The sequence below is a fragment of the Molossus molossus genome, unplaced genomic scaffold (assembly GCF_014108415.1).
Source record: "Molossus molossus isolate mMolMol1 unplaced genomic scaffold, mMolMol1.p scaffold_m16_p_11, whole genome shotgun sequence".
NCBI lineage: Eukaryota > Metazoa > Chordata > Mammalia > Chiroptera > Molossidae > Molossus > Molossus molossus.
Genome location: NW_023425346.1, coordinates 99,314,306 through 99,327,762, shown reverse-complemented (window position 1 = coordinate 99,327,762; position 13,457 = coordinate 99,314,306). Strand labels below are relative to the sequence as shown.

Below are 13,457 nucleotides of genomic sequence, written 5' to 3'. Positions count from 1 at the left end.
TTTTTTTAGCCAATGTCTGTGCAGGACATGGGCCACCCTGAGCAGCCAAGGGAGATGGGGCCTGTCACACGTGTTGGTCCACACTTGGGTTCTTTGTTTGCCTAGAAGACCTCTTTCATTTGATGGTTTCATTTGCGTCTCTCTATTAAGCTGATGTGTTAAAATAAAATAAATGCCATCATAGATTAGGCTCTGCAGGTTCCAGTGTTGGGTGCTTCACCCTTGACCTGAGTGTAACAGTGGGGAACATGAGGGGGAGCTTTGCGATGACCTGTAGCCGGAGCCGGTGGCCGGTGTCTGCAGAACTGGATCGGCATCGAATGGAAGGGATCCAAGGACCGGAGTGCAAGCAGACTCTGGCTTGTCGGTGGGCAGAGAAGGTACAAGAGGCCTCTGGTCCTGGGTGAGCCGTGGATCCATGGAGGTCTCTGTCTAACCCTGAGCATCTGTGAGCTTCTGAAGTGGCCAGAAACCAAGAGGAGGGTGCCTGGGTGGTCCAAGTTCGGGTCGGTAGACCTCCACAGGAAAGCTCAGATATGCACGGGGCAGACGGGGCCGGGGCCCACACGGCTACATGGTCTGCACAGCTGCTGAGGTGTCCGAGGCGGTAAAGGAGCCTCCCTTAGCCTGACCTCTGCCTCCAGAGGTCATTTCGCCCACATCCCTTTCTTACTCCCTCTGCTTCAGCCACATGGTCCTGCTTTCTCTTCCTTGAACAGGTCAAGTTTCTTCTTTTTTTTTTAATCCTCACCCAAGGATATTTTTCCCTTTATCATCAGATAGAGTGGGGGGCAGGGAGAGAGAGAGAAACATCGATGTGAGAGCGACACATCGACTCATTGCCCCCCACACAACCCTACCAGGGCTGGAGAAAAACCACAACCAAGGTTCATACCCTTGGCCAGAAATGAACCCATGACTCATCCGTCCGCAGGCCGATGCTCTAACTGCTGAACCAAACCGGCCAGGGCCGAACAGTTAAGTTTATTCCTGCCGCCAGGGTCTTTGCCTTGCTGTTCCTTATGCCTGGGGCCGTCTTCCCTTGGATTTTAGCGCAGCATCTCCTTCCAGTATCCAGACCTCAGCTCGTTTCATGCACGTCTGGAATCAGGGTCCTCGCGGTGCCCTTCGCTGCACATGGACATGAGCCAGCCCCCCGCGGCCCGCACCGGGAGCCCCCACTGCAGTGGGATTGGCACGCGGACGAGTGCCGCGTTAGTGGTTCCACCCTGGTGCTCTGTCCTGTGCCGCGTTAGTGGTTCCACCCTGGTGCTCTGTCCTGTGCCGCGTTAGTGCTTCCACCCTGGTGCTCTGTCCTGTGCCGCGTTAGTGGTTCCACCCTGGTGCTCTGTCCTGTGCCGCGTTAGTGGTTCCACCCTGGTGCTCTGTCCTGTGCCGCGTTAGTGGTTCCACCCTGGTGCTCTGTCCTGTGCCGCGTTAGTGGTTCCACCCTGGTGCTCTGTCCTGTGCCGCGTTAGTGGTTCCACCCTGGTGCTCTGTCCTGTGCCGCGTTAGTGGTTCCACCCTGGTGCTCTGTCCTGTGCCGCGTTAGTGGTTCCACCCTGGTGCTCTGTCCTGTGCCGCGTTAGTGGTTCCACCCTGGTGCTCTGTCCTGTGCCGCGTTAGTGGTTCCACCCTGGTGCTCTGTCCTGTGCCGCGTTAGTGGTTCCACCCTGGTGCTCTGTCCTGTGCCGCGTTAGTGGTTCCACCCTGGTGCTCTGTCCTGTGCAGTGTGCACCTTGATAAGAAATGTTCCTTAGAAATTTGCTCCGCTGGAGATCTTTCTGGCACCCACCAGCCATAAGAAGCAGAAATCAAGCAGACCATACAGATTTATGAAAACCATCAACAAACTTGATCCAGAACCACATGGAAAGGACCATTGAAAGATCTCTGGTGCTCTAAACATATTCCGAGGCAAATGCAAACCCTAAATTTTGGAAATCAGCAAACAACCCTGGTGAAATTTTAATTCTCTGCCACTCATTCTTACAACCTTGGAACTGGTTACATTTATTTATTTATTTTTTGTGGGGGAGGGAGGGGGGATTTTTATGAAATTTTTGCCTTCCTGGAATCAAGGTCTAAAAATCAAAATTCCTATAAATTTTTACGTAGTGGTGTTTTGTATCATCTGTGTCGGAGCTGTGAGGCTCATACAGTTAGAGTTATAGTCAGTCTTGCTGACTGACAATCGGCCGATTGTAGACACTAAACAGTTGAACCTGTGGTTTTACTATTGAATTACTGATGTTCTGCAGGTGAGAAATGGGACCACAGGCTATCTTGGATTTATGCCTTCAATCAGTGAAACTGTTCAACGTGGAAGCATTTCACAAAAGACGAAACCTCAACCAAATTGAGTCTAAACCAAAACACAAGTGATCCCTCAGACTCATAAGCATGACATTTTCCCTGAACAGTGCGTGTGCATGTGTTCCCGGTGGTGCACCTGCTGGGGCTGCTGAGATCATCTCATCCAGCATGTGCTGCTGCACGCTTCTTCCCTGAGCCACACTGCAGCCATCACAGTAAATGATTCATGCAGTGGGGCTCCCAGGATGCATCGGAGCGATGACTTACGAGCACCGCTCCTGGACCGGGCGACGGCAGCTGCAGACACCTGGTGCAGACGTGTTTGCTGCCTCCCACACCACGCGTTGGATGTACTCCGACCCAGCCTGGCTACTAACCCTGTTAGCATCTAAAGCGGCCACGTCCACTTACCAGAGAAGTTTTCGATGAAGGGAAGGTGGGAAAAGCGAAGGGCCGGCAGGAAGAAGCGGAGGTTTTAGGAGAAATTTTGAGAAAGTTTTCCCCAAAGTCCAATCAGCTTGGAACGCAGAGTTTTTGGAAACAGAGCAGATGGTCAGAAACACAAGCAGCTTAGGCAGCTCATCAGGCCTGGGACAACGTGCCGAACACATAACCCAGGACAGTTGTGGTTCCACTGTAGTGGCCTTGCGGCTGTGCACGCCCTGTGTGTACACAGTTAATATGATGTGTGAGCTACTTATGTGGTTATGCATCGGCCATAAGATTTCATAACTCGTGTGGCCCTGCTGCAGCAATCAGATCTGAGCCCCACCAAGTTGGAGCCGAAAACGGTCCTGGCTGCCTTTGTGTTGATGCTAAATGGGTGTTAGAGCAGACTCTGTGAGTGTTGGACTCCAGCCTACCACTGAATTTTTCAGAGAATGTCGAAATACTTGGAAATCAAGTGAGTCACACTTCTCTTTCAGCCAGAAAAATGAGTTGTCTCTCTCAATGTGCACCAGGTAATGCCAAGTGCAATGACTGTCGATTTGGGGATTGAGTCTTGGTTCTAGTTTCACAAAATACCTTCTCTCTTCCATCACGACCGTTTGTTTGCGGTGATTTGTGTTGCTCCATCTGCCCGTGTGTGAGCTGGCACAGACGGAGCGGTGGCTGCAGGAATGGCCCGTCCCACCGCTCCACGGGCCTGTGCGCGAGGCAGGCAGCTCGAATGGCAGCGCTGGACTTGCAGCGAGAGTGCTGCTGAAAGCTCAGGGGTCAAGGGGTCTGCATGTGAACTCAGTGGTCACCACAGTTGCTCCGTTCCTCGCAAACTCTCAGGAGCCATCCAGGCCTGGGGCATGGGCCATTTTTCCACAAGGCTTCCAGGAAAGGGTCTGCGTGCGTGGATCCTAGGCTCTTCTGCAGACTGTAACTTCTCAGTGTAAAGAGGAGCTGATTGTCGGGTTCCGTGGTCACTGAAGGAGTTAAGATGAGGCTATGAGTGCAACAGGAGAAGAGTCCTGAGGATTTCCAGGGAAGACAGGTCCATTCCCACCCACCCGGAACCTGGAATCCCATTTCCAAGCACCAGAATCCGAATGTGGAAGTGATACCCTAGAGCGGGTGGTGAGCAGAGAAGCCACCCTCTTCCCACATGAGCTAACCTCTCTTGGCCTCGCCTAGTCCTGTTTCATTTTCACAGCTTTCTTTCAAATCCTGGTCACGTTATCCAGAGCCTTGCATTTGTGCAGCTCTGCGAACAGGACCTCTGCCAGACACAGAGATTCCAGCTCATCCTTCCGTTTCCCCCGTGCAGATAGGTTGGTGCTTTCTGGCCGGGCACAGGGCAGTGCTCGATAACCCTTAGCCCAGGGCATGGGCCTCAGAGCACACCGGCCACTTTTCTTTATCCTCTTGTCTTCCACCACCCAAGTGCTCCTCTGTGGGGACCCCCCACCATGTGCCCAGTAGTGTACTCTCTTTTTACATGTTTTCTAACAGATGCTCACAGCAAGCCCATTGGGTATATGTTGCTATTTTAATCTTATAAATGAGGAAACCGAGGCTCAGGGAGGTCAAGTAAAGGTTACAGCTGGAATTGGAAAGCAAGGTTGGTGTGATCCCAAGGCCCACACTCTTTGTACTAGTTGCACCTGAAGATAAATAATATCATGGGTGCTTTCTTCAAATAAGGTATTGCTTATTTTTAAATTTTTATAAAAGGAATACACGATATATTTTTTAAAAGCTAAAAAACTACTGAGATGTAGAAAGAAGAAAATAAAAATCACTAGTAACTCTGCCTTCCAGAGATCACTGTTGCCAGAACATTGCTGCGTGAGGCAGAGGCCAAGAACTTGGACCAAGGCTTGTGTTTGACAACTCGCCCGGGAAGTGACATCAGTTTCACAGGCCACATCTGTAAAGTGGGGCGCGAGAGAACAACCCATCTTCTGGTGGTTATAATGATGACATGAGATGTTCTCAAAGGGCTTAGTCCATAGTCAGAAAACAACAAATGTTCATCCTTATTGTCACTCTATTCTTCTGAGTTTTTCAGTGTGTAGACAGACATTTTAAGTGTACATGCACTTGTACTATGCGACTGGTCCTGCTTGGTAACTTTTCATTCTTTTGCTGTTTGGTGAGCATCTCTTATCTTCTCACTAAGAGTTGAATATTTATGTTGTTTCCCACCTTTTCACTTAAAAAAATTTCTTTTAGTGAGAGGAAAATGGAAAGAGAGAGAGAGAGAGAGAGAGCGAGAAAGAGAGAGAGAAACATTGATATAAGAGAGAAACATCAGTTGATTACCTCCTTCACAGGCAACCTGGGTATGTGCCCTGACCAGGAATCAAACCCTCCACCTTTTGCCGTGCAGGACAATGTTCCAACCATCTATGCCACACCAACCAGGACATCCTTTTCACTGTTATGAATTGTGTTGTATATTGTGGGATGAAGAGAGAGAATGGGAGTGGGGACTAGCTATATCTGTAATATGTTATTTCTTAAAAAAAAAAAAACTTGAAAAAAAACTCACTAAAGCAAAAATGGTAAAATATAAATATTTATTAACTTTGGTGAGTACATGAGTGTCTGGGTGTACTTTCTGAACATTTTTCTAAATGTGTAATTATTGATAATTCAACATTTAAAAATTATCATGCTGCGATGAACATCCTGGTACACAGGGCTCTGTGCACGTGTGGGACCAATTCCCTAGCATAAATTCTAAAAATAGGAACTTCTGGGTATAAAAACACAGCCTTTAGTCCATATAAGGGTTGTGTATCAATTTACATAGCCCCCATTTCTGTATCCTTGTCAACTTTGGTTATCAAATATGTTAAATAATGTTTGGGAACTAAGAGAGGAATTGGATTAAAAAAAATTATGAGGCTAAATAATTTTCTATATGTATTTCTATGGTGAATTCTTTTTACATACTTTGCCCATTTTTCTATGACATGTTCATGGCTTTTCTTAACGATTTGTAAGAGGTCCGTATATATTATGGATATTAGCCCTGAAAAATAAACCTTCCCAGTGTGGATAGCCCTTACATTTTTAGTTACTCGTGCAAAGATAGGAAAGACCTTCCCATGCTAAAGGCCACACTCGTTCCCAGCCATTTGCTTGTTTTCGCCTCAGATCTCCAGTGGAAGTCTGGGCACATGGCGGAGAGTCTCACCAACATGCCGCGGCACTCCCTCTACATCATCATCGGGGCCTTGTGTGTCGCCTTCATCCTGATGCTGATCATCCTGATCGTGGGCATTTGCCGCATCAGCCGCATCGAGTACCAGGGCTCTTCCAGACCGGCCTACGAGGAGTTCTACAACTGCCGCAGCATCGACAGCGAGTTCAGCAACGCCATCGCCTCCATCCGGCACGCCAGGTGCGCCGAGGGGCAGGAGGAAGGGGGCGGACAGGCTGCTTTTACACGTGCAATCTCGGGATGGGGGTATGTTGTAAACAGGACTTTACAACCCCACAGAGGGTTTCACAGAATAAAACCTGGGTCCAAGGTAATGTTGAACCTATTGAATATTGTTGGGGAACAGATAATGAGGCTGCTTTCTAAGTAAACCCCTTTGCATTGGCTGCTAACTTCCTGTTTTTGTTGGATACGTTCATCCACTCAGTTTGTGTTCATCTGTGCTATAAATACCGAATTCTTCATCGCTACATATGAAACATTTTTTATTGATTTCTTTTTGGAATGTGTTTAGCTCTGTTGCTCTTAATTTATATCTTGTAAATATAAATTATTTCATTTTATTTAAGGGATTACTTTAAAAATGACTAACAGCTATCACTTTGATGTTGGGAAACCTATGTGGAAAAATGATGGACAACTTCCCTTACCTGGTGAAGAAACCAGACATATAAGTCCAGGAGGTCCAGAGAGTCACAAACAAGATGAGACCAAGAGGCGCACACCAAGACACATCATCATCAAAATGCTAAAGGTTAAAGAAAGAGAGAGAATCTTAAAAGCAGCAAGAGAAAAGCAGTCAGTTACCTACAAGGCAATTACCATAAGATTTTCAGCTGATTTCTTAACAAAAACGTTGCAGGCCAGAAGGGATTGGTAAGAAATAGCCAAAGTGATGAAAAGCGAGAACCTACAACCAAGATTACTCTGCTCAGCAACAGCATCATTTTGAATCAAAGGCCAGATGAAAAGCTTCGCAGACAAGAAATCCTAAAAGAGTTCATCACCACCAAACCAGTATTACATAAAATGTTAAAGGGTCTTCTTTAAAGAGAAGAAGAAAAAAAAAAAAAGATAGAAAATATGAATAATAAAATGCCAATAAAAACATATCTATCAACAGTTAAATTTGAAAAATAAAATAAACAAGCAGAACAGAAGCAGACTTATAGATACAGAGAACATTCTGACGATTGCCGAATGGGAGGGAGGTTTGGAGGCCGGGTGGAAAAGGGGAAGGAAATAAGAACGAATTAGTAGTTACGGATTAGTCACAGGGATGCAAAGTACAGCACGGGAAATATAGTTAATAATATTGTAATAACTATGGTGTCAGATGGGTACTAGATTTATCAAGATGAGCACTTAATAAGCTACATAGTGTCCAATAACTGGGTTATGCACCTGAAATCTAATATAATATTGTATGTCAAATATAATTGAAAAAAAAATTAACGTGGTTTATATCACACAGAAGTGTCCTTTTCTGGAGGGAAGACTCAGAGAGAGACAAGGAGTTGGTGTGTTCTCCCAAAAGAGTGTGAGTGTAGGTATCTGAGGTAGTTCACGGAGCCCAACTACTCCATTACCTGGATTTTAGAACATTTAACCTTCCACAATACAGTTCCCTCAACTGTAGAAAGGAATAAATCTACCTCTTAAGAGAGTTATGGCAATCAAATTAAATTATAAATAATAAAGGATTGTGTAAACAGATAACACCATATTTACTTCTCCAGATCTATCACAACACTTGAAAGATCAGCTAATCTAACACTCTGTTGACTTTTGCAAAGAATATTTATCACAAAAAGGATGGCAATATCGTGTGTTAAGGAACACCGTCTTTCCTCTTAATTGGTAAAACACGGTAGAGCACACAATTCCGAAAGTCAGTGTGCCACAATAAAAAGTGGGCTGAGGTTGGCGTCATAAGATTGGGGCTCATGGGAACTCTTACCTGCATTGGTTGGGTTGTCATATATGGATACTGGTCAATATACAAGCAGATCCAAACTCTTTTGGAATGGCATAAAAGCTCAGACGTTCAGAAGGTTTGCTTTCTTCCGAAGGAAAACCTCAAACCCAACCCTCAGGTATTACAGCATTCTGCCCACTGTAGTGGAAGAAGAGCTGGACCCTGGCTCCGGACAGAGGAACCAGTGCAAGAGAAGTTGGGAGACACAGAGCATCTGCCCCGGTGTCTCAGTGGGGCAAAAGCAACTTCTCTGTGGGACCTGCACGAGCCTGACTTCTACAACTATGAGCCAGAAGAGTTCAACCCTCCCCCGATCAGGCCCTACACAGCTGCCCGTCATTGGCTTCTTCCTTTAAGACACCCCTGGGCAACACAGCTTCCGAGAAACCTTGAGACCAATCCCTGCAAATCTCATCTTAATTGTTTCTTTGCCTCCTTTTTCCATTACCTTGTGCATAAAGAGCAGTGGATTTTTTATTCCTTCATCTTCAGTGAGTCCTGGCATAGAGCGGACCTTACTAAGGTTTGGGGTCTTACTAAACTTGGGTCTGAAATGGATGGGTGACCTTGGTTACTGGTTGGATGGAGGATGCCTTCATCTGCCGGAGAGCTAGATTCGTCCCAGAACACCGGCGTGGCGAGCCGTGCCAGCCTGTAGGGGTCTTTGCAGTGTCCTGACGTCACTGGATGAAAGACAGAGGATGATAGAAGAGGAGGCCAGACAAGTTCATTTGTTGTTCAAGAGTTCCTGGAGGGGCTAGTTCACCAGGAAGGAGCAGAGCCACGACTCTATGCTGGGATGTACTAGAAAACCTGAGAAGTCAGATTTCCCTCCCTGAGAGGGATGTCTAGCTAAGGTCCTTTGCATTCAAAAGGAAGAATATTGTATTTCAGCCTCAGAATAGTTTAAAATAGATCCTTCTGGGCTTCCTGCTTATATATCCCACTGGGAAGATATTTACTCTTGGAAGAAAAGGATAAACTTGAAAGTGTTTACAAACCTGGTTCTTATTTGGTGCTGATTTTTATCGAAAATATTTACTGCAGAATTCCTAACCAGCAAGCTCCTACATGCACCAGTGACTGCAGATCAAGCCATTGAAGTTAAAACAGTACCTTCCCACATAGCTGGGAACGTTCCCATCTCAGGTCTGCTCAGTTCCAACCTGTGGTTTCTGCAGCGTGGCTCTCCGGAGGCCCGGGGCGGGTCTCTGGCTGCTTGGCCCCCTTTTCTCCCTTTTCCTGGAAACCTGAGAAAAGCATCGACAAAGCACAATACTTTTGATGTTACCCTCTTCCTAGTTTTCACCAGCGGCCTGGGCCTAATGTTCATTTCATGGCCTGTCTCCCCGCCGTTAGCTTGGAGGTGACATTGGACCAGAATGACCGCAACTCAGCAGCCACACAGGATGGAAATTGAGTGGGTCACCTGCGATGTTACGAGTGACTGAGGAAGTGTGGGGTGACCGTGATGGCAGCCATCAGTGGGTGCTGGTGCTGGGTGGAGAAGGAGCCCCTCTTGTCCAGAGTCGTTAGTTCTGTAGCTGTTTTGTTTACCTTCGGGTTGGAGAGAGTTTGTACCTGACTGGCGGGAGCGACGCCATCACTTCGAGTCCTGGACCGGAGGTCACCTCTGATGGCTCTCTGTTCCACCAGTGGTAAGCAGTGGTCACAGAAAACAACAGCGAGACAAAGGAGAGCCGTGAATGGACTCGGTCCCTTCTTCTCAAACAGCATCTCCTGACGTGGGCCTTTGGCAAGGTCAGGCGCACCTGACATTCTCTGCGGATGGTTCTAGCTGTGGGCTTTCAGGGGAATATGCACTCTGTGGCCCGCCTTGTAACTGGTGGCAGCATCTATGTTTGAGATGCAGTTCACATGGGTACGACATCCTGACTTCGGTGCTGCCCTGTTGGTTAACGTGGCCAGAACTGTGCCAAATCCTTTGTAGAGAGGGACTGTAGTCTTCACCCAGGGCCACTCGGTAGTACACTCTGTGGGCTGCACAAGGTCTAAGGGCTGGCTGTGCCTACTCAAACCTGCCTTTGTAGCAGCAGAGGCGTTACGGGTGGACACAACTGTGTTCCAATAAAACTTTATTTAAAAAAACAGGCAACAGGCTGCAACTGGCTTGCGGGCTGTAGTATGCTGACCCCTGGTCTTCATTATACTTTTCTATAGCATCACTTTTTTTCATATGATTAAAATTAATTAAATGAATATTATTGGTGTTACATCATTACCAATGTGCCTAGCTATTTTATGAGAAATAGTGTCCAAATACTTGCACTTTAAAGCACCCTCTGACATTTTCAGAGTTGGGAGAAAGCGTTAGGGGCCAGTTGGCTCTTACACAGGTCCCCCTTTTCTGAGTCCCAGGTTCTGCAGACCTCCCTCAGTTCAGCCCCACAGACCGCAGGCTGGACACATTGATGCGTGGACAGTCCCAGACTCCCGGCTTTGCATTTCAGACGGGATTTTATGGAAGGTTCCTCAGTGGCAGCATGCGTTAACTCTGTATCCCTTGCGTTTTGCCCGGTGCCCATCCGGTATGGTTTATGCCTTTGTGTCCCCGAAGACCAGCGAATCTAGAGAGAATGGCATACAAAATCGAAGGATAGTGAAAAGTCAAAGATCACAAGAAAAACATGTTTCTCATTTTCCACTTGATTCTGCTTTTTCTCCTTGCATGAGGAGACAGACTTTTCAAGATACCAAAGGGAGAACGAGGAAAAGGGGAGATGATATATAAGCCACAGGAAATAAGCCACTTGACGTCCGAGACTGCTCCTCCTAGCAACCTTTTAAAAAGTTCCGCTTCTTTTACAATTTCTTTTATAGCAGGCCCCCTTGGACTTGAAACAGTTAAAACATGTCTATAAAAGGCAGGGCGGGGGCGGGGGGGTGCTTAGTGTGGAAGGTTGTTTAAATCCCATCGCCCTCCAGGGGCTTGTGGGAAGGTGAGGTCCTACATGGGAAGAGACCACCCCGAAGTTGAATTGGCTTTATTGCAACAATCACCATCTCGACGCTGGTTTTTCAGGACATCCGGAAACTGGGTTTTGACACCCATGGCTTCTGCTCATCAGTCCCACTGTCAAGGAGATTTTGAAATATACATTATGGCTGTGTGCTCAGAGAAGAAACAAGGGTGTGTGTGTACAAGGGTGCTGGGGAGTCAGAGGTGGGTGGGATTGGATGGCACGTTTTAGGACAAACACCTTACTTGAAGCCATTTCCTCCCTTGTCCCTTCTCTTTGTCTTGGGACGACGTCGGAAGACCACGCAGCCCAACAGCCCTCCTGCAGGTGTCATGGAAGAGACTACCTGACACGGCCCAGGGAACACCACCCTGCCACTGGGCGCTCCAGGCTCTGGAGTGAAAGTAAAATAAACTCTCCTCTCCAAGTCCTTATGGGTCTCGGAAGAAACAAACAAATCAATATACATTCTTTTACATCCTACTGTAGGGCGGTCATGTCTGACTGCTTTGCCAAGACTTAACCTACAAGCTTCGACATTAATTCGGACTCTGAGTTTTGCGAAATCCACTTCTTGCCTCCTGCCCCGAAGGCTTAATATTTTTACTCATTCCGTGTTACTATGAGGAAGTCTTAAGTTTCTGTACAAGCTAGAGTATTTTAACATATTTTTATGGTTCCATTTGCTTCTTGAATATGAGATACTTTTAGCCTTTGCCTTTCTAGGTCTTGAGAGCCAATGTCTATCTCACCAGGGTGTTCTCTTCTTGTGATTTCAGGTTTGGAAAGAAATCCCGACCTGCGATGTATGATGTGACCCCCATTGCCTACGAGGACTACAGCCCCGATGACAAACCTTTGGTGACACTGATTAAAACAAAAGATTTGTAATCATTTTTTTTTTTTTTGGATTATTTTTCAAAAAGAGGGGATCCTACACTCATTTAAATATTTTTAAGAAAATAAAAAGCTTACGAAATTTAAAAGGTTAGCTGCTCAAGAGTTTTCAGTAGAATATTTAAGAACTAATTTTCTGCAGCTTTTAGTTTGGAAAACATATTTTAAACACAGAATTTGAAAAGTCCATAGACTACGTTTTAATGGACTTCCAGCTCTCTAAGCCCCGTGCTTTGACTAGCGTGTGGTCTTTTCATGGTAGACCCCCCATCACGACACCCAGATTAACGTCTGTGGTCGTTACTGAAATAGTCTCCCCCAGGAGAAGTTTCTAGTTGCTTTGTGAGTGCTGGCTTTCTGAGTAGAGTTAGGAAACACGTAGAGTATGACACGTACTGCAGTATGCCCGTGATTTAAAAAGAAGTCTGGAATGTTTGTTTTGTGAAAAAGAAACTAGTTACCTTTACTCTTCCTAACCCGAATGAAATTAGCCTCTGCCTTATCCTGTGCATGGGTAAGTAACTTATTTCTGCATTGTTTAGTGGAACCGTGCGGAAACATTCTTTTGAGTTTGTTTTGTCGTTTTTGTAACAGGTGTCAAGCTAGGCCTTGGAAATGTACGTTGTGGAAGGACCTAGGGAGGCAAATTACGATAGAATTGGATCTATGTTTTCTTTAAAAAAGTCAAGGTCTTTTTAATTGTGAGTAGATTAAATTTGCATTGGAGCTGTTCATTGCTAGGAGGTAGTAAATGTGAGAGGGTGCCAGCCCCTCCGTAGTGAGTATTTCTCTAAGTGCACCTTTATTTATACCCAGGACATTTTTGTGGCTGTATTTGATTGATATGTGCTTTTTCTGATTCTTGCTAATTTCAAAGAATATTGAATAAATGTTACCAAGTCAAGGAAGCACTTGCCTCTCGTTCTTTTAAAACAAAATTCAAACGTAATTTCAGGGGCTCAAACTCTCAGAAAAGAACAATGTCGTAATTGTGAGCCAGAGAGTATCCTGTCCTCATGACAATATGACAGGGAGGGATCTCCGAATCGGGGCAGAATGCTCCAGGCCAGAAGACTGCAAGGGGACCTTCACGGACATCTCCTCATGTGGACATGGGATAGAGTAGGCTTTTGCTAATTGCTTATCGACTTAATGAGTGAGTTAATGCATGAAACTGGAGTACTATGAATAATGAAAATGTTGCCTACATTTCCATGTCAATATTGTCTCTCTACACTTTAAAAATATATCCGCTCTTAAACAGTTGTATAAATAGGTACAAATGTACTCCACCGTTACACAAGATCCCATCAACACATGCAAACTTAGAACATAAAAATCACAACTGGAGTATGTCCTGAATCTACTCCATCTGAAGCTTCCATGTAAACTGTACAGCAGAGGAGGCATTTAGTTTATTTAGATCTTTGTTGGATTATGTGTAGTGCTCATGTTTCAGTAAAACACAATTCCTACCAATTTTTTTTTATTACTTGAGGTGTACAAAAAGATATAAACCATTTTGGATCTGACATTGATGGTCAGATAAACCATCCCCACATTTCTGTGGCTGCCAGAGCCATCGCTGGGCTTTTCGGAACCCTCCTGACCTCCTAATTGC

At 45.9% G+C, this 13,457-nt stretch overlaps 1 protein-coding gene across 1 annotated transcript in view; it reads left to right on the top strand.

Annotated features, from left to right (window-relative positions):
• Positions 1–11,861, top strand: part of DNER (delta/notch like EGF repeat containing) — a 270,425-nt gene extending 258,564 nt beyond the window's left edge. Inside the window, exons 12-13 of the mRNA XM_036254307.1 lie at positions 5,914–6,160; positions 11,719–11,861. Coding sequence (XP_036110200.1) covers positions 5,914–6,160; positions 11,719–11,830 — 359 coding nt within the window. The 3' untranslated portion in view covers positions 11,831–11,861. The remainder of the gene's footprint in view (positions 1–5,913; positions 6,161–11,718) is intronic.
• Positions 11,862–13,457: the final 1,596 nt, after the last annotated feature.